Source organism: Botrytis byssoidea (genome assembly GCF_014898295.1).
Source record: "Botrytis byssoidea strain MUCL 94 chromosome Unknown BBYS_009, whole genome shotgun sequence".
Classification (NCBI taxonomy): domain Eukaryota; kingdom Fungi; phylum Ascomycota; class Leotiomycetes; order Helotiales; family Sclerotiniaceae; genus Botrytis; species Botrytis byssoidea.
This window is the reverse complement of record NW_024065850.1, coordinates 105,147-123,886: the sequence shown is the minus strand read 5'-3', so window position 1 is coordinate 123,886 and position 18,740 is coordinate 105,147. Positions and strand designations below refer to the sequence as shown.

The window sequence follows — 18,740 nt, the reverse complement described above, 5'->3', positions numbered from 1 at the left end:
TACCTACAATCAAAAAAGATGCAGATTCTCTGCATGACCATATTTCAGTCGAATTGTGGCTTGGTATAACATTTTTTTCCATTTCATCCAATAAAGCATATGCGGCCGGTCAGCCTCACTTCGATAAGTTTGCAGCGGGGAAACAAGGCAGTATAAATCTACTCTGATTGCCTTGGGGTTCCAATTCCGTTTTCAAATCGACCTTACCATTCGAAGATCTCATTCAATCCCTTCATTTCACCTAGGCCATTAATTTCCTGCGCAGGAAGATACAACGAGAATGGAAAAGATTGCAGCGACAGATGTAGTGGACCTAAACAGCATCTTAGCTTATGCTGGACGGCTTTCTTTCGTTTTTCATAGATATCGACTACTCTCTACGGAGAATGAGTACCTTATACCTAGTGTTGTTGAAGAACATATTAGCCTTCTCAGTTCCACCATTGGTACTCTAAACGAAGTGCTTGGCCTTCTGAAACGAGAAGACGCGGGTAAAACCCAGAATCACGTCTTCAGCGACGATAGCCTTCAATTCGTGAATTGGCTGGTAGAAGAGTGCGCGAAGGTCTTGGGTAAGATTGTTCCTACAGCTACAAAAGCTGCTCAGAAGGTGGAACGAAAGAAGACCCGAAAAACAGCGAAGAAAACCAAAGAGAATATCATTGCGCCTGTGGTGTCAATGCAATTGAAGCTTGACGAGGAGAAGTTCTTGATTGACCTCGAGACTGCAGTGTGGCATCGTGTAGACAACGATACCCACGTCTACCTACAGCGGTTCAGAAAGATCCAATTGCATCTTCTCTTGGTATACCAAGTTGTTACCGTCGGCTCGCTTTTAGGAGATCGGTGAGTTTAAAATATTCCATCGACAAACAACCACTTACCAAATATAGATCTTCTAGAAAAGTCGATATCGAAAAGATCGTCCTCTATCACGAACGTATCAACCACACCTTCGATCTAGTTTGTAGATCTTCACCAAGTCGGCGTCGAAACTTTCGTTCCAGCAGTAGCTCTGCGTATACGCTGAGTGGGTCGGATAGTGATAGTGATCCTAGTTCGGTTATTTCTAGGAGAAGACCAAACCCGAATTCCGCTACATACTATCCTCCGCCTCCTCCACCATTTCCGCTCGCAGGCAGATGTATTCCTCAGCCCGCATTGAGGGTTGTAAGAACCGCCCCACCCGCTCCATCCCCTGCCATGGCAGTCATGCCAAGACCACCGACTCCAAATTCTACGTCTTCCCCAATATTTACTGACCTGAATGTGAGTAAATTCCCCGAGACGTATCCGGGCTTCCAGCCACTTCCTCTTCCTCTTTTCACAACACTCAACCCTTTCTTTAAAGCCCATATTATATGAGCCCCTGCAGAATACCTTTGCACGTGTGCTGATATGATTAAGACCAACCCCCCCTCATACGAGAGCCATAGAGGTTCCACTTCGCAGCCATCGAAGCAAGCATTGCCATTAATACATCCCCCAAAATCTCCACGAATATTACCGGATAACAAAGGCGAGAATAACATGACAGATACAGTAAAAAAGAAGGAAGAGGAGCAAGTAGTTAAAAGAAACGCGGAGTGAGTTCTACGAAGAATTGATCACTGCAACTTTCCTAGTACTGATGATGACAGGCCCCAAGCACCGGAAGGCCAACTCTTCAATTCTCCCCACAACCGTCTTAGCTTCAAGATCAAAAGCCTCTTTCGAAGCAAGGAGTCTCTTGCTGCTGAGATGAAGAAAATCTTGGAAAGTACTTCAAGCGTACTCGTAGCTTTTCTCATTCAAGGTTATGATGTTAGGCAAATCCCTCACTCAACCTTTCACAGCTTGGAAGCTACGCACATGCGTACGATTCTAAGCCAATTGAATGACAACAGCTGGCTTGAGACGTTCAGAAATTTGACGAAAGTTGAACACAATACACTTGATGTTGCTCTGTGCCCTTGTGTGCAGACAAAGTTGCGTCGAGAGGTAGTGGTGCTTAAGGTTTTACAGGAGAATAACAACAATGTATGGATGCGTCTCATTGCCAATAAGTCTGTCACTCCTCTCTTATCACAGCATTCAAGCGACCGAATAATACTAGCCATTGTTCAAGAGCACCTGGATGATGGCAAACAAATAAGTCCAATACCTCGTGGAACTGTGGGAACTTCTGCACAGCGCTTTCCTGTGCCTCCTACACCTCCAGGGTTTCCTCAACCAAGTTCATCACCTCCTGGAGTGCTATCAGGTCCCCCTCCCCCTCCTCCCAGAGGTATGCTATATTCGCCTCTGCCTCCGCCTCCTGCTATGCTCCCAACAATAAGACCTCCTCCAATGATAGCTCCCAGAGGCCTTGGTAGTCCTCCACCTCCGCCTCCACCTCCAGCACCTAGATCACACTTCAATTCAACCCAAGCCTACATCTACAGCGATGCTGAAATAATGGTTGCTTTCACAACATACGCTGAGTACACGCTTCGACAAGCCGAGCCTGACGGACCCAGTCTGCTTCGCACATGGTCCAAGATAATTATTACCCAAGAGTATAACACACTTGCCGACATAATCGCTCGCGTGGATTCATTCAATCAACGTGGGAGCTCCGTTATCAATTCTCAAGTCCGTCTCACGGATCAACAAGCTATTCACATGACCCAGATCTTGGAAGATCTTCAAATAAAAGAACGAGACCACAGGTTTGAATGGTGCTGGGTGGAACTAACTCTTCACAATAGCATGGGCGAAGTGGATCTCGCTACGCGTGGCCATGCAGCCCAAACTGCAACGATGATGCATTTGATCGCTCGAAGATCTCTGAAAAGAGAGTATAAACCCTCTGAGGTTTATAATCTGCTTGTAAGAGGACCACCACGCCCAGGTTTCAATAATGGCCTTCTTCCACGACCAGGTCCACCAGTCGGATTACCGCCACCAATGCCTGGACCGCCTCCACCACCTCCACCGCCACAGCCTGTAGCACCTCCAGTCTTCATTGATCGCTTCAGACCACGACCAAGAGGCAATGGGAGAGCTAGAGATATAAGTATGAGCGGTCCCGATGATCCCGGTAGCTCAGGGAGTGATAGTGATACTACTTACGATAGCAGAATCAGACGTGTGAGAAGAACACGTCGCAATGATAGACGTATGGGCCGACGTTATTCTAATAGCGAAATCTCGGATGATAGCGACGATGAAGAAGATGTCATTAAGATTCCGATAATTTTGAAAAGAGGCGATGATGTAGTCAAGAAGCTTTTGGATCTTTGGACACCGAATACGGGGGATGTTGAAAAGTCAACGGGCAGAGTGAGGGAGAGTTCCTAGTCCAAGCGACAAATTAAGGAAAGGCGGTATTTAACGTTTTTAAATTTTAATTAAGGTGAGATAAGGTATGCGGTATATTCTAAATAGTATGAATTTACGGCCTAGGTAGTCGATCTAACATCTCTTACGATATTCAACATACATACGTGCGTACTGGCAAATGAGCACATAAACTCTGTGATGTATCCAAACAATCGAAATATTACAAGATTTCCGAATCGTCAGAAAAACAAAAGGTGATTCAGGATGATTCTGCAATGCTTTTGAGATACCCAGGAACTTCGCAAACATAACGATGATTCTCTAATTCTTGTGAAATTCGGATTTTCTTCGCCACCGATTAAAGTTTTCGATTGAGGTCCATGTGTTGCTATCACGATGGAGCAATATTGGAAGAATTTACTTTCTCATTCATCTTCCTGTCTCTAAGTCACACTTTGCGCACTAGAACTGGCAGTTCTATCTGCTTTATTTCCACCCCTAGCCTTCTTGAAGCAAGCAAATTCACTCTTACTCGCCTCCCTTAATCTCTTCAAATCTACTCTCATGCCCGGCAGTATTTTTTGCAACCTGGCTCTCGCTTCACCATCTGTTCCTTTATCCAACTCCTGATAGATCTGGCTTGATGTCTCTGTTGCTCGCTCTGTTGTATATTGATTCATAGTCTGTGCGACAAATTCAATATCAAGAGTAGCTTGCATAAGAGAATTGAGAGGAAATCGCTGACGTTGTTTGAAGGCCTCTAAAAACTCCAGGGATACTTGCTCTAGGAGATAAGAGAGAACTTGGCCGGTGAGGGAAGAGGCGGTAGTAGATACTTGGGTATGGACGATAACGAGACAAAGTAGAGCCTCGTATACGTAAGGACGAACTTCTTTTGGTTGTTCGGTTGGTGCCCAATCCGGTGCCAGAACTCCACGACGCACAATATCGCGGAGAGTCTCAACAGTAGGCTTAGTATACGATTGGAAAAGACGAGCGTCAATTTGCCCTAGGACGTCTCTTATTGTCTTAGCTTCCTCTGTAAGTTTGACCGAGAAAGCATTCTCAAACTGCGTTGTAAGATTTGGAACGACATCAACACGCAGTGCTTGAAGATTGCTTAGAGTTAATAGCATTCGAACATTCTACAAGAGTTAATATATTTTCAAAAAGATATAGAATATTCGACTTACGCGATCGCTAGCATCGACAGTTCCAGCACCCATGCTTGTAGCAACAACCATCGCCACAGGAGTCGCCAAGCCATCGGTATCGGCGGTCCAGTCATCTTCGGGTTTCTTGACTGATCTTTCTGCGTTCTCGACCATTCCACTCAATGCCTTATAGAGGGTTGTCACGAACTGACTGCGAACCATTTGCAAGAGTTTGGCTGGCGGAGGTAGAACAATTTCAGCCGAGCCTTGCTTGATTGATGCATCGGAAATGTAAAGAATTTTTTGCATGCCTGATAGGATTGCGCTCTCAAAAGCACTAAAATTGGCTGGCATTCTGGTTAGGTCTCGTTTATCTGGAGAACGCCTCCAATCTTCCAAAACTTTGATGTTTTCGGCATCTTTATTCCATGCTGCGAGTATTGCAGTCACGCATCTCTCACGGGCACCTCCAACAAGAGCTTTTAATCTTTCCAAAGCTGAACCATCTCCATTGATGACAGGTGAAACTCCTGACATTTCACTTGCACCGGAACCTACAAGCGCAAGGAATTTGGCCAAATAATGGACTCCGCTAGCTGAATTTGACCATGGTGGCCAGAAGGCAAATTTTTCCCATGCTTCACCTCGTCGAGGGGATGGAGGTGGTAGATTGTTTGGATCGAATGTGAATCGAGAACCTCGAAGGGCAGACGGGGTCAACGAATCAGCCGTTCTTGGTGTGCGTGGGGTGGGCGGTAGAGGCGAAAACAATGCTGAGATATCCTCAATTGGAGGATCAACAAACAACTCGTATATACTTTCCCGGAGCATATCTACTAACTCGACTGTTCCTTGTTGCAACTCAACAATGTTTTCATCAGAGAGTCGATGATGCTCTCGAGACTTCCCATTAATACCTACTGGTAAAGCTTTCTGTGCTCTGCCATCGATAAAACTCTGAACAGTTTGCCAGAATTCTGTCACTTCGCCAAGGATTCCTTGCGCAGAAAACATGCTATGGAGAAACGAGTTCAATTTTTCCCATAGCTCAATGATGTCTGGAGAATCGACTGAGACTTGTTTGTTGTCTACTATTTGACGTCCAAGCGACCGTAGATGAGTAGCAATAACTTGAGGTGTAGGCTTGTCAGCACTAGCTAGTCGTCGCCGTAGAATTTCAATCTCGACCTTGGAACGATCTGAAGTTGTCTGTATTTTGACCTTGAGGTGATCGAACCGACTCAGTAACCAAACCCAGATAGGATTATCTGTTACTCCCAATTCGAGTAATATTCCAATAAGTTCCATGTGTTGATCCTGTTGAGCGCCGAAAATCCCGTCTGTTCTAGCTGAACCTTGTGCCAGTGATAATTTCTTCCATACATCACGTTTAAAATCCTCAATCTGCTGTTCGACATCATGCCATACGCGAGCAGCCAGAAGAATCTGGTGTATCTGAGGATCAGTCGGTGGTGTATTTCCTAGCGTTTCGGTGAGTTTCTTTGCATCATCCGCAAACCGTCTTGCTTTTGTGTATTCTTCGACAATACTTTCATAGTCTTTACGCTTGATACTATCGGTAATAGCAGCATTAACTTCGTAATATTCTTTGTACCGATCAACGGTGCTAGCCATTACTTTTAGGCTATCTTCCTTCTCTCTTCCCCCTAATGCCGGTCCCCACACCTCTTCTGCTTTTGCGGAGACGTCTAAAAGAGGAGTCTTTATTCCAAGGACGCCATATTCGCTTTCTTTCATCAATGCGTTCTTCTTTCTGACATCCACGGGTGCCGGAGTTGTCATTCCAGTCTGATTACCACTACTCGCTCGAAAACTACTTCTGCTGGCATGGCGGGAATGAGGTCTGGCTCGAGAAGCTGTGGGTGGTTCTGCCCCCCGATATTTCATTTCAGTGTATACATTGTCAATTGTGGCTTTGGCACGCACGAAGCGTTCGAAGTTCGATTCGACGAGGACCTTAAGGGAAGCGGACTTTTGGTCAATTGATCTAGAGAGTAGATCTAAACCTCGTAATAGATCTTGCGTAGAGGCGGTAGAATGAACTTGGGAGAGGAATAAGGCGGGCGAGAATGTTGTAGACGACAAGAGGAACCTGTTACCTAGTACTGTCAGCGAAAGTAGAAAAGAGATGAAGGATAGACAAACGCAATGCTATATCGTCTTGTACTGGTAGACCCTGCTGCCGTAGAACTCTAACAACGCTATCGGTGCTTCCTAGAGGATCTTGCTCGTCTCTCTGAACCAAATTCTCTACCCCATCGCCTGACTTCTGTGCATTGGGAATGAGACTCTTGCGGTCACTAGCTTTTTCCAGGGCGAAGTATTTGGACTTTCTGCGCGCGACAGCTGCAGCCATTGCACCATTTTGGTTCGACTTGGGATCTTCGTCCTCCTCATCTGAAGCATCACTTGTATCTTTATCCGCCGGCCATTCTATAGGATATGGAGATGAAAGTTGGTAGTGGTCCAAAATGGTCCGCTCCAAGTCCGTCATGTTGAATCGTGTTTAATTCGTGATTGTCGCAACAGATGTTTAAAGGTATTGATTCATAAATTAGATTCCAACGCTACATATTCCACTTTGTGATTCCAAATCTGAATCGAATTGAACTTGGATTTATGAAATATATTATACTTTGTCGAGGTTCTACTTCACGGCGTTCAATTCAATGTATGAACGTGTATCATTCATTCATTAATAATTTGAGTATCAATACCAAGGTAGGTACTCATTAGGTACAGAATCGTAAATCGGGAATTGCCGATAATTATTCCGGGCCAAAACGGCTGAAAGTGGGACAGCGGAATCCAAGCAGCAACCCATTACTTGAGGAAAAAAGCAACTTTCCGCAAGTTAGCCGCGACTTCAAATCTTCTTTCTCTAATCTCATTTGGACCTGTTTACTCTCTTTTCCCCTCCTCTCCCAATACATTCTTGCATTTTTTGGCGAGAACTCATTCGGCAGACAGTATGTTAGCAATTAGATCTTTTGGCGCTCCTGCGCGAAGACAGTGCATCCAGGTATCTTCGCGTGCTTGGAAACCAACCGCTGTCCAGGTAAGAATATGTTTAGTTCTAGCTCCTATGCAGCTATTGCATATTCAAGATTCGAACCACATGCTTACTATGTATGATTGTAGGCCCGCCGCACATATGCTACCGAGAAGTCCAAGATTGCCCAATTCCACGGCCAAAAGGGATCAGATGTAAGGCATTTCCCCAGCCAGAAGAGAATGGTTCCAATACTGCCCACTTTGTAACGGAAAGGAAGGGACACAATTGTATACTATGGACATTTCTTGGGATACGGACACTGACATTTCACAAGGGACTTTACACAGTTAGTTTGATTGAGGGTGATGGTATCGGTCCAGAGATTTTCCAATCCGTGAAGGATATCTTCACAGCCGCCAAGGTAAGGAGAAAATTTGAAGGATCTCGAGTCAATTCTGACATGAAATAAAGGCACCGATCAAGTGGGAACCGGTTGACGTTACCCCGCATCTCCGGGACGGAAAGACCACTATCCCCGCAGAGACTATCGAGAGTATCAACAGAAACAAGGTCGCTTTGAAGGGTCCTTTGGCAGTATGTCTATCCCAGCTAGTAGTCTTTCACCTGCGCCTGGTACTAATCTATATTAGACCCCTATCGGTAAAGGTCATATATCTTTGAACCTTACTCTTCGCCGAACTTTCAACCTTTTCGCCAACGTCCGACCATGTCGCTCAATCGCAGGATACAAGACACCTTACGATAACGTTGACACCGTTCTCATCCGTGAGAACACCGAGGGAGAATACTCTGGTATTGAGCACGTTGTGGTAGACGGAGTTGTACAAAGCATCAAGCTTATTACAAGGGAAGCTAGTGAGCGTGTTCTACGATTCGCATTCCAATACGCCGAAGATATCAACAAGTTGAAGGTTCGAGCTGTTCACAAGGCCACCATCATGAAGATGAGTGATGGTCTTTTCTTGAGCACCGCAAACAGAGTTTCCAAGGATTTCCCAGCTGTTGAGTTTGACTCTGAATTACTTGACAATACTTGCCTGAAGATTGTTACCGACCCAACTCCATACAACGACAAAGTTCTGGTTATGCCTAACCTTTACGGAGATATTCTCTCAGATATGTGCGCCGGTCTTATTGGTGGTCTTGGCCTTACTCCTTCCGGAAACATTGGAGATGAATGCTCTATCTTCGAGGCTGTCCACGGATCTGCTCCAGATATTGCTGGCAAGGCTCTTGCCAACCCTACCGCTCTCCTCCTCAGTTCCATCATGATGTTGAGACACATGGGTTTGAATGACCACGCAAAGAGAATAGAGACTGCCATTTTCGATGTTTTGGCAGAAGGTAAGACCTTGACTGGTGACTTGGGTGGAAAGTCCAAGACTCACGAGTATGCGGGAGCGATTATCAGCCGTTTGTAGATACATTAGATACCCGGTTTAGGGGAGTATAGACTGTACCATCAAGTGCATAAAATTCCCGGACTGTACATAAAATACTAAATCTCACAAGATTACTCGGGGAAGTCTTGCTTTTAATCGGTGATTGTCTTTGAAGTATTGCGAAATTTGTCAATTAGGTACCTATCAATATGAAAACCCGTTCCGCAACGTCTGAGTGCACTCAATTTAAACCCCCATTTCTCCAGTTTCTGTGCAACTTTGACCCCAGCTCCAGATGTCCATCCATCTTTGGTGAATCACGTGGTCGCATAATTGCTCGAACCCGTTCGGTTCTTGTTCGGTAATGCAGGTCAACTACAACATCCTTGGGGATCACCACACGTGGTGAAACGCATCAATGATACTTGCCAGTCGAATTCGGTTTGAATCTTGAATTAGGAAGCTCTGAAGAAACAAATCCTCCGTACTTGCGCTGGAAGTTCATAAATTGCAAGGTACAGGCGAAGGGCCGCGAATGCTAACATTGGACCTTCTCGTCAACTGACATTCTAGCCAATGAAATCTTCCAATTCGAGCTTCTAGATTTTTTATTTTGCCCAGACGGGAGAACAGAGCCGCAAAGATGAAGCGCTCGTTAAAGCGCACTGCGATACGGCGTGCTATGGCGGGACAAGAAGGGTATAAATATGAGCCTTTGTCCTCGTCGGGAGAGGAATCAGATCCAGTTACTCGCACCGAGTCGGATGATATTCTCGAGAGTCTTGAGCAGCATCTGAGAAGATTCAAGAAGGGATCACGGAGAACAGTCATCAACATGGGTATTGCAGCAGTTATGGTCTTAGGGTTTGTCTATTGGGCAGCAGTGTAAGTTTATCTATAAGTTTCTCCTTGTTATTTATCTTCTTGTTAATCATTGGTATAGAGGTCTTGGACTACCTACCAACTCATCTTGTGATACTATTAATGCTGGATACTATTGTCAACCAGAGATCTCACATTTTTGGGGCCAATATTCCCCATATTTTTCAGTTCCTTCAGAGATTAGTGCCGTAGTCCCTGATCAATGTGAAATATCATTTGCTCAAATCTTATCTCGTCACGGAGCGCGAGATCCGACAGCTGGCAAGACCGCAACATACACTGCTCTTGTTGAGAGAATTCAAAATACTACCACTTCCTATGGAGCAGATTATAAGTTCATTAAGGATTACAAATATACCTTAGGGGCCGATCAGCTTAGCGTCTTTGGACAACAGGAACTCATCAACTCTGGGATCAAGTACTATAATCGTTACAAGGCCTTAGCTTCCTCCATCACTCCCTTTATTCGTTCTTCGGGTCAAGACCGTGTTGTTGAGTCTGCCCAAAATTGGACGCAAGGGTTCAATTCGGCTCGGTTGGCAGATTCATCATCTACAGCGAATGCTAGCTATCCATTCAACATCGTTATTATCAGTGAAAACAAAGGAAGCAACAACACTCTCGACCATGGTCTATGTACTGTTTTCGAAGATGGGCCTGACTCAACCATCGGAGACTCTGCTCAAGCCAAGTGGGCATCAATCTTCACCCCGAACATCACTTCGCGTCTTAATTCAAACCTCCCCGGTGCCAACCTTACCATGGCTGACACCATATACTTCATGGACCTTTGCCCTTTCAATACTGTCGCCTCACCCACAGGTATCATTTCCCCATTTTGCAAGATCTTCACAGCTGCCGACTGGAAAGCCTACGACTACTACCAATCCCTAGGTAAATACTACGGATACTCTTGGGGCAATCCATTAGGCCCAACACAAGGTGTCGGGTTCACCAACGAGCTGATTGCTCGCCTTACAAATTCCCCTCTCCAAGACCATACCTCCACAAACCATACTTTAGATGACGATCCGGCCACATTCCCCGTTGAGAAGTCCATCAAATTGTATGCAGATTTCAGTCATGACAACGACATGACTGGAATTTTCTCCGCCCTGGGTCTATATAATTCCACAAGCGCATTATCAAACACTACAAGAGAAGATGTGTTGCAAACGAATGGCTATTCGGCCAGTTGGTCGGTACCATTTGCAGCGAGGATGTATGTCGAGAAGATGACCTGTGCAGGAGAGAGCGAGGAACTAGTTAGAGTAATTGTCAACGATCGCGTGCTGCCATTGGAAACTTGTGGTGGTGATGAATTGGGCAGATGCGGATTGTCAAAGTTTGTGGACAGTTTGAGCTTTGCTACTGCAGGTGGTGACTGGGGAAGCTGTTTCACTTCCTGAGCTGGATCATTTTATGATATGAAGTTATAAAAAGCAGAGCGCAAGATAAATTTGTGCAAATGATAGTAATGGTAGTGTTAGAAGGTCGAAAAGAAATTTGGTTGATATAATCTTCAGGTGATTGGAAATTTGCCAAAATCTGCGTCAACTTGATCAAAATATAGAAATATATAACGCAAGACTCGGTTTTTTTTTACTTCGGTTGACATTTCTAGCATGAATATCGGGAGGAAAGAGACTTCTAAAGATTACAACCCGCGCAATAGAAAAATTCCAACGCCTTGCTTGAGTGTGGATGTAGGATCACTCCCACCCAAAAGTTCTTATATCCCAGAAAAAGGTACCCCTCAAAAAACTCCACCCTGCTTGGTTTGCAGACACCGCTGGTATATATGCCTCATCTCCTAACCCCAATCCTTCAAATTTACAAACATCCAACAATACAGTCTGTCGTGCAGCCTCAAAATGATCATAACAGATATGCTGCGCCTCCAAAGATGGTTAATCCGACTCCAGCCCACCAAACGAGGTCAAGATCGATGCGATTGATAAGCGAAGGTTGCTCGATACCGCGACTGATATGCTTGGCGTTCTTGTTAAGAGGAAGAAGGTAGCCTTCCGAAGTTGTGGGCTCTTCAGGTTCGTCCCCGTATCCCAGCCACCGCTTCATTTTAGAGCTCGAAGTTGACGTTGCTGAAGTTGTAGGGTTGAGAGTTTCAGTAGGAAGCATTAGAGCGGGACTATAGGCTAAAAACATCGGGTTTACAGGTTTTCCATCGAATTGGTAAAGATCAAGTCGAGTTAATTTCGTATAAGGATCCGTGTAGACTTGGTATTTCTATAAATTAGAGTGTTAGCAATACGACCTTGTTTGTATTCCAATATACCGATAACCAATATAATAGACGAGCGCAATCACAGACCTGGAGTGTCTCGCTCTGGTTGTATCGTGTGTATGTTGCAGTCCCGGCAGTACATGGAGCAGATTCCAACTGACGACCATCCACACTAAAGGGACTCAGACTAAGAGATCCATCCGAGTTTAAGACGAATTTACCGTGTTGCCATTGCATGATCGAAGATACACAGCTCGGTTTCGCAGCTACGGCATTATCAGTTATGTTCCTTCGCGCAATAATCGTCTTAGCTCCGGTGTTGTTAAGGAATACATACGATTTGAGATCGCTCGATAATATGCCTCTTCATAGTAGCCATCGGCGGTGAAAGAATATGAGATTCCAGTATGAGTAGGTTCGAGTAGCGTATCATTGACTGGATTGTAAAAGCCCTAGTTCTTGATGTCAGCGCGTGCCAATCGCATTTTTCATGATTCAGCCATCCTGATTTAAGAATAAAAACGTACTGGGCCAGTCAACACTGCGGCGGACTTCGTAGACCATGTTCCAACGAGCTCATCTACATTTGGCGCCGCAGACACAGTTGACAGTAAATATGCGCTCGCGATTAAGACTGAAGGCAGAACGAGTGGTGCCATATTGCTGGATGGTAGTTGTCGATGGAATAAGTTTTTGAATTACGAGCATGAACTTCCATTTAGGGATGGACTTCGTAACATCGCTAATAAACATTCAGCCACATCTAGCGCCACCGCAAGCAGCCTCCACTGCAAATAGTTAAAAATAGCAACATTTTAAATATGGATTCTAGCTATTTGATTGCTCAAGTATTTTTTTCTCATCATTATTAGGCTAATTGATAAGCTTTGATATGATAAGTCTAGTGCCCTTTTCTGATATTATATTCCAGACTTTCAAGGTTGCATTAATTCAGCGATTGGTGGTTGGCCCAAAAGCAGTCTTCATACCTATCAACAATGGCTTCATCAGCAGCATTGAAATCAAGCAAAAAGGAGCTCCGTCTCTCGATTAAAAAGGTTCTGTCTACAGTTACAAATGAGTCCGTACATACTCAAAGTAAGTATCCTAGTTCATATTGGAAAATGGGTTTCACATTTATATACTGCCAGTTGGTTAATTTGATTAGGTGCGGCTGTTCTTCACAGGCTCATCAATTTCAAACCATATCAACAGGCCAAACGAATAGGGATATATCTTGCTATGCCGACTGGGGAATTGCAAACTGATGCAATTGTAAGGCACGCTTTGGAATCCGGCAAACAGGTCTTCGTACCTTACCTTCATAAATCCACTTCTCAGTCACCTGACACACCTCGTTCCGTGATGGATATGGTGGACCTTCGTAGCCTTGCAGATTTTGAAGCCTTGAAAAGAGACAGTTGGGGAATCCCCACGATCCCTGCGGAGACTGTGGATGAACGAGAAAGTGTATTGAAGACTGTTTCGAGCAAAGGTGGTCTAGATATGATACTGTTGCCTGGGGTAGCCTTTGACATTGATCCTAAAAGTAACTTCATACGACGCCTTGGTCATGGCAAAGGTTTCTATGACTACTTCTTGCATCGATACAGGCAGCAATCAGGGTCACAAATGACAGATCCAGCGAATCCAGGAACAAATGTATTGCTCTATGGTTTGGCTCTTGAGGAGCAATTCTTGAACTCTGGAGCAGAAATCTCAGTACCAGTAGGAGAGCATGATAGTCTTCTCCACGGACTATTGTTAGGAGATGGTGAGATTAAAGATGGTCTTGTGTCCAGAGAATAGATCCACCTCAATATAAACAACTCGATAGAAAGCCAGATGACCGAAGAACTCCCCTAAAACTCATGGTCCAGGTCTCACAGTACTTTTTGTTCTCATATCAACCCTTTCTGAATGTACGCCTTCGCATAACCTCTTATCCGCTTGCGCTCTGGATTAACGAAACATTATCACCCTTCAAGAGAATTTGTCCTATATCGTATTAGTAAACTGTTCCTTAAAATACACATAATCTGATAACTCACCCAGTGCCCTGCGACTCTCTTCTTTATCCTTTGTAGCTTGCCTGACCTCCACTGCATCATCGAGCACCAAGTTCATGAACTCATCGAAACCCTAATAAAGCATCAATTAGAAAGGTATTATCATAAGGGGGGGGAATCTGCGCGCGCACCCTGATCTTTCCTTCAATTCTGATTCCCAATTGCTCGTACAACCAAATAGACACAGGCGTATGCTGTTGGAGCAGCTTGAAAATGAAGTTGATTGGGGGAAGAAGGACCTTTCGGCCACCTCCACCGCCTCGATTCATGATGAGTTTTGTTGATTTTTATTAAAGTGATTACTCGTAAGGACACAGTCTAGAAAGACTATGACTGTTATTCAAAAGATAGCTTGAGTAATGAGAGAGTTGGGTTTGAATCCGTTAAACTCCTGATCAAATATTTAAAATTCTCGACGCGGTTGGTTAACAGGCACCTTAAGTTTGTCTTTCCACAAGGCTGCCAAAACGGCACTAAAACTTTATTTCGCTGCGGCAACCAACAACTTTGACGGGCAGAACAAGTCAACCCTCCATCACTTCTACAACAAAAGAACATTCTGATTCTTTCCAAGAAACCCTACAACCACACAAATTTCATAACATCTCCTTGATACACTTAATTCCTCTCTTCTAGATTTCTCTATATTTGGTAATTTCTTTGCCGATAAATTTACGAACTGTACATGAAGACATCACCCCGTTAATTTGTTATTGTCTCCCAAGACCTACCCCTCCATCAAAATGGTCGCTGTTGCCACGAACGGGAATGGCCCGCAAGATGCCTTCACTCCCGTTATTGCGGCCTTAAATACTATGCGCGATGGTCAGCGGGGACAGAAGGAGGCAGCGCATAGTTTCCTAGAGAGTTTTCAGAAGTCGGTAAGTTGCGTTTTCCAGTTTTAATACTATTGCGCCAAACTAGTTGTTGACACTGGCTCACTTTTCTTGTAGGCAGAGGCATGGCAGATCACGATTGGCATCCTATCATCAAATGCTGAGCCAGATGCGAAGCTCTTTGCGGCTACCACTTTGAGAGGAAAGGTATATATGATCACAAACCCCACCTATTCAGATTGAAATCTAATCTTGTAGATTACATATGACGTTCAACAAATACCAAGCGATTCCCTACCAGCGCTAAGAAATCAGCTTCTAGAGCTGTTGAAAGTGTTTGCGACAGGGCCACGACCGATCCGAATCCAACTATGTGTTTGCTTGGCCATTTTAGCTATACAGATGACAACTTGGAAGGATGTAGTGCCGATGGTAGTATCAACATTAGGGAACTCCGCAGAAAGTCTCGCCTGCGTTCTGGATTTCTTGAAAGTTCTTCCAGAAGAAGTCACCGAAGGACGAAAGATCACTTTGACAGTATGTGGGCCGAAACACACCATTCCCGGAGCATGTGAAACGATGTGGAAAGGTCGAGAAGTTATTGGGAATATCAAAGTCTAATGCGTCAATTAGGAAGATGAGCTTCAACAGAGAACTCAGGAATTATTGGGAGATAACACCGCCCAAGTCGTACAACTACTGATTGCATATGCACAATCGTCTGGTACGTGATGATCGCTTTTGGATACAGTTGCGGGAGGCTAATAAACACCACACAGAATCTGCGGCGACAAATCCACAATTACTTGAAGTCATCACATCTTGGCTCCGCGAAGTACCTGTTGCTGACATAGTCAACTCTCCTCTTTTACCGGTAATATTTAATGCCCTGAACAACGATCGTTCCTTCGAAGCAGCAACAGATTGTCTTTGTGCTATATTTAAGGAGACTCGCGAGGTTGATGAGTACATGCCTACCATCGAGATACTTTTACCTCGTGTATTAGCACTTCAGCCTCGCATTGCGCAAGCTGCCCAAGAAGAAGATTCTGATTCCTTCAAAGGCTTTACTCGCATTTTCGCCGAAGCTGGTGAAGCATGGGTTGTCTTGATTGCTCGTGAGCCTAAGGTCTTCCGACCTTTGGTTGAAGCAATTTTAGAATGTACCCACAGAGATTTTGATAAGGATGCCATATCTCTTACTTTTATCTTCTGGTATGAACTCAAACTCTATCTCATCCTTGAGATGTACATTGAAGCTCGTATGCAATATGTGGATGTATACTCTAGCCTCGTTGACATCATGATGAAGCATCTGGAGTTTCCTACAGCCGATGGAGCAGATGAAACGGATTTGTTTGATGGCGATAGGGATGCAGAAGAAAAGTTTCGGGAGTTCCGTCACCATATGGGAGACGTTCTCAAAGACTGTTGTGAGATTATGGGCGTTACACCATGCCTCACCAAGGTTTACGACGCTATCAAGGCGTGGATGGGCTCCTATGCTAGTCAGGCAACCGCAGCCTCTGTGCCGCATTGGCAACAGCTGGAAGCACCTCTCTTTGGTATGCGCGCGATGGGGCGGTTGGTCGATAAAGATGAAGACATTATACTTCCTCAAATTATACCTCTCCTCGTCCAGATTCCTCATCACGAAAAGCTTCGATTTGCAACTATCATGGTATTAGGTCGTTACACGGAGTGGACTTCTAACCATCCCGAATTTCTCGAGTCCCAGTTCCAGTACATCGTATCGTCGTTCACAACAGACTCGAAGGAAATTGTTCGAGCAGCCGCCATGGCAATGAAATTCATTTGCAGTGATTGCAAACACTTACTCGGTGGGCAAGTAGTACAGCTGCAACAGTTTTACGATCAGACTCTCGACAAATTACCTGGAGTTAGTCAAGAAGAGTTAACAGAAGGTGTTGCATCTGTTGTTGCTGTTCAACCGCCATCGCAAACATATCAATTGATGAAATTATATTGCGATCCATTGATGTCTAGGCTAATGGCCTTGGCAAATCAAGCTAACGATGAAGAATCAAAGCTTAAAGTGGCCGGTAAATGTCTCTCCCAATTGCGCCCATCAAATACCCACTGACAAGAGTTTAGATCACATGCAATTGATCACACTATTCATACAAATTGTTACTCCTTGGATTGAATCAAATCAAGATCATCCGGCTGTAAAATACTGCCAGGAGATCTTCCCAATCCTGTCAACTATTTTAGATTCATTCATGACTTTCACTCCAATTTGTGAACGAGTTTGCCGTACATGGAGATATATGATCATATCTTATCGAACATCAATGGCTCCTCTCCTTCCTCAAATGGCCAACAAACTTGCAGAAGGCTTTGCAGCGTCAAGACAGGGCTGTTTCCTCTGGGTTACTAGTGCTATCTTGCGAGAGTTTTCTGAGGACCGAGAGCATGTCGATGAACAAACCACAGAGTCGATCTACACTTTCTTTGAAGCCCAGTCGACAGCGATGTTGAAAGCCATGGCTGATCTCCCACCTCAAGATCTCCCCGACGTCATCGAGGATTTTTACCGTCTTCTACTTGATGCTTTGCTTTACTACCCTCACAAGATGATTCGATCGCATTTATTTACCCCAATATTCAGGGCTGCCATCGCTGCTTTGGATCTCGAGCAACGCGAGCCTCTATCTGCAGTTTTGCACTACATTCGAGATGTCATCAGTTATGGTGGTGATAATCCTTCAAGTTCAGCTTCCAACATCAATCCACCCGAAATTCAACAATTGGTTAGGCAACTTATTCTTGCTAATGGCAATGAGTTGGTGAAAGGGATTATGAAAGGTATGATGATCAGTTTCCCAGGAGATTGCTTTACCGATGGCAGTGGCGTCCTTCTCGGTTTATTTGAGATACTCCCTCAAGAAACTACCAGCTGGGTTGATGGCATCCTGCGCATGTTGCCAGCTGGAACCGTCAGGGAAGCAGAAATCGACCGATTAATGAACAGCATTCGGGAAAAGCTCAGTATCGGTCACGATGGTGTTCGAAAGGTTCGCAGCTTATTGCAAGACTTTACAAACACCTATCGAAGACGTTATGTTGCTCCCAGGGATGGGTTGGGTCGACTTGAGGCCACTAGGTTTCAATATAGTGGTTAGAGCCCTTCTTATTCATGAATTTATACACCCAGGGAGAGTTTTCGTATTCGACTCTCTATTTTCAGTCGTAGCAATGGCATAGCGATTAGGTTAGAGACTGGTGGGAATTCTTACTCTTCTTGCCAGGAAGTAGTCATAGCGTTGTGAAAATATTCGGGAGAAAAATTCCGAGTGGTCACATTCGGACCGGAGTTGGGATAACATTGGTGAGTATATTTTGGGAGCATTTTATGTGGTCATATGGACAGGTGAAGGAATAGGACAATTTAAGAAGCATGTTGCGTGGCCTTTTCGCTGGGTTGAGGATTATAGATGATTGTATGATGTGATATGTGATAGCATGGAGAAATGACGGAGATGTGGCCAGGAATGGAAAAGCTCAAGATGGGTTTGGGCTGGAATTAGAGGCGAGGAAAATTTATCTTATCTTCTGGAAAATTGATATGTGGTTTCCATGTTCCCTTGTGTTTGATGGGTTAGTTCTACTCGATGAAGTGTGCTTGTGTACAAGGACCCGATGTGGAAAGTTGAATATTGGGACTTGTCGATGTTCCATATTCGTAGGTGTAGTAGTACTTCTAAGTAGTATAATGTAATATCTCTAGGCGCCTTAGATGTGGATGCAAGATGTAATATGGAACATAGAAAAGTAAGGATTTCTCCAGGTGTGATATGATAAAATGACT

The 18,740-nt window shown here is 44.5% G+C and overlaps 8 protein-coding genes across 8 annotated transcripts; 5 read left to right on the top strand and 3 right to left on the bottom strand.

Annotated features, from left to right (window-relative positions):
- Window positions 1-280: 280 nt before the first annotated feature.
- EAE97_005192 (uncharacterized protein) lies at window positions 281-3,321 on the top strand (the record flags this gene model as incomplete). Its single annotated transcript, XM_038875704.1, has 4 exons — window positions 281-846; window positions 894-1,269; window positions 1,408-1,586; window positions 1,641-3,321. The coding sequence occupies 4 exons, from the start codon at window positions 281-283 to the stop codon at window positions 3,319-3,321; spliced, it is 2,802 nt and encodes a 933-aa protein (XP_038733041.1).
- Window positions 3,322-3,746: 425 nt separating this feature from the next.
- On the bottom strand, window positions 3,747-6,972 carry EAE97_005191 (uncharacterized protein; the record flags this gene model as incomplete). Its single annotated transcript, XM_038875703.1, has 3 exons — window positions 3,747-4,448; window positions 4,497-6,577; window positions 6,624-6,972. 3 exons carry the CDS (start codon window positions 6,970-6,972, stop codon window positions 3,747-3,749), a joined length of 3,132 nt encoding a protein of 1,043 aa, XP_038733040.1.
- Window positions 6,973-7,449: 477 nt separating this feature from the next.
- Window positions 7,450-8,915, top strand: EAE97_005190 (uncharacterized protein; the record flags this gene model as incomplete). The annotated part of the gene is made up of 5 exons (XM_038875702.1): window positions 7,450-7,536; window positions 7,620-7,685; window positions 7,808-7,894; window positions 7,945-8,067; window positions 8,124-8,915. The coding sequence occupies 5 exons, from the start codon at window positions 7,450-7,452 to the stop codon at window positions 8,913-8,915; spliced, it is 1,155 nt and encodes a 384-aa protein (XP_038733039.1).
- Window positions 8,916-9,519: 604 nt separating this feature from the next.
- On the top strand, window positions 9,520-11,167 carry EAE97_005189 (uncharacterized protein; the record flags this gene model as incomplete). The annotated part of the gene is made up of 2 exons (XM_038875701.1): window positions 9,520-9,761; window positions 9,820-11,167. The coding sequence occupies 2 exons, from the start codon at window positions 9,520-9,522 to the stop codon at window positions 11,165-11,167; spliced, it is 1,590 nt and encodes a 529-aa protein (XP_038733038.1).
- Window positions 11,168-11,636: 469 nt separating this feature from the next.
- EAE97_005188 (uncharacterized protein) lies at window positions 11,637-12,662 on the bottom strand (the record flags this gene model as incomplete). Its single annotated transcript, XM_038875700.1, has 4 exons — window positions 11,637-12,005; window positions 12,091-12,269; window positions 12,341-12,455; window positions 12,531-12,662. The coding sequence occupies 4 exons, from the start codon at window positions 12,660-12,662 to the stop codon at window positions 11,637-11,639; spliced, it is 795 nt and encodes a 264-aa protein (XP_038733037.1).
- A 339-nt stretch (window positions 12,663-13,001) lies between these two features.
- Window positions 13,002-13,812, top strand: EAE97_005187 (uncharacterized protein; the record flags this gene model as incomplete). Its single annotated transcript, XM_038875699.1, has 2 exons — window positions 13,002-13,101; window positions 13,172-13,812. The coding sequence occupies 2 exons, from the start codon at window positions 13,002-13,004 to the stop codon at window positions 13,810-13,812; spliced, it is 741 nt and encodes a 246-aa protein (XP_038733036.1).
- A 133-nt stretch (window positions 13,813-13,945) lies between these two features.
- On the bottom strand, window positions 13,946-14,341 carry EAE97_005186 (uncharacterized protein; the record flags this gene model as incomplete). Its single annotated transcript, XM_038875698.1, has 3 exons — window positions 13,946-14,001; window positions 14,055-14,145; window positions 14,204-14,341. The coding sequence occupies 3 exons, from the start codon at window positions 14,339-14,341 to the stop codon at window positions 13,946-13,948; spliced, it is 285 nt and encodes a 94-aa protein (XP_038733035.1).
- A 172-nt stretch (window positions 14,342-14,513) lies between these two features.
- Window positions 14,514-18,678, top strand: EAE97_005185 (uncharacterized protein). The gene is made up of 6 exons (XM_038875697.1): window positions 14,514-14,953; window positions 15,026-15,115; window positions 15,167-15,445; window positions 15,542-15,632; window positions 15,688-16,971; window positions 17,024-18,678. Exons 1-6 carry the CDS (start codon window positions 14,816-14,818, stop codon window positions 18,052-18,054), a joined length of 2,913 nt encoding a protein of 970 aa, XP_038733034.1. The 5' UTR covers window positions 14,514-14,815; the 3' UTR covers window positions 18,055-18,678.
- Window positions 18,679-18,740: the final 62 nt, after the last annotated feature.

Bases quoted from the DNA above. Each gene is read 5' to 3' on its own strand.
- EAE97_005185 (XM_038875697.1), top strand. From the start codon at position 14,816: ATGGTCGCTGTTGCCACGAACGGGAATGGCCCGCAAGATGCCTTCACT. The intron at 15,633-15,687 runs GTACGTGATGAT...AACACCACACAG, and splicing joins TGCATATGCACAATCGTCTG to AATCTGCGGCGACAAATCCA. The intron at 16,972-17,023 runs GTAAATGTCTCT...ACAAGAGTTTAG, and splicing joins ATCAAAGCTTAAAGTGGCCG to ATCACATGCAATTGATCACA.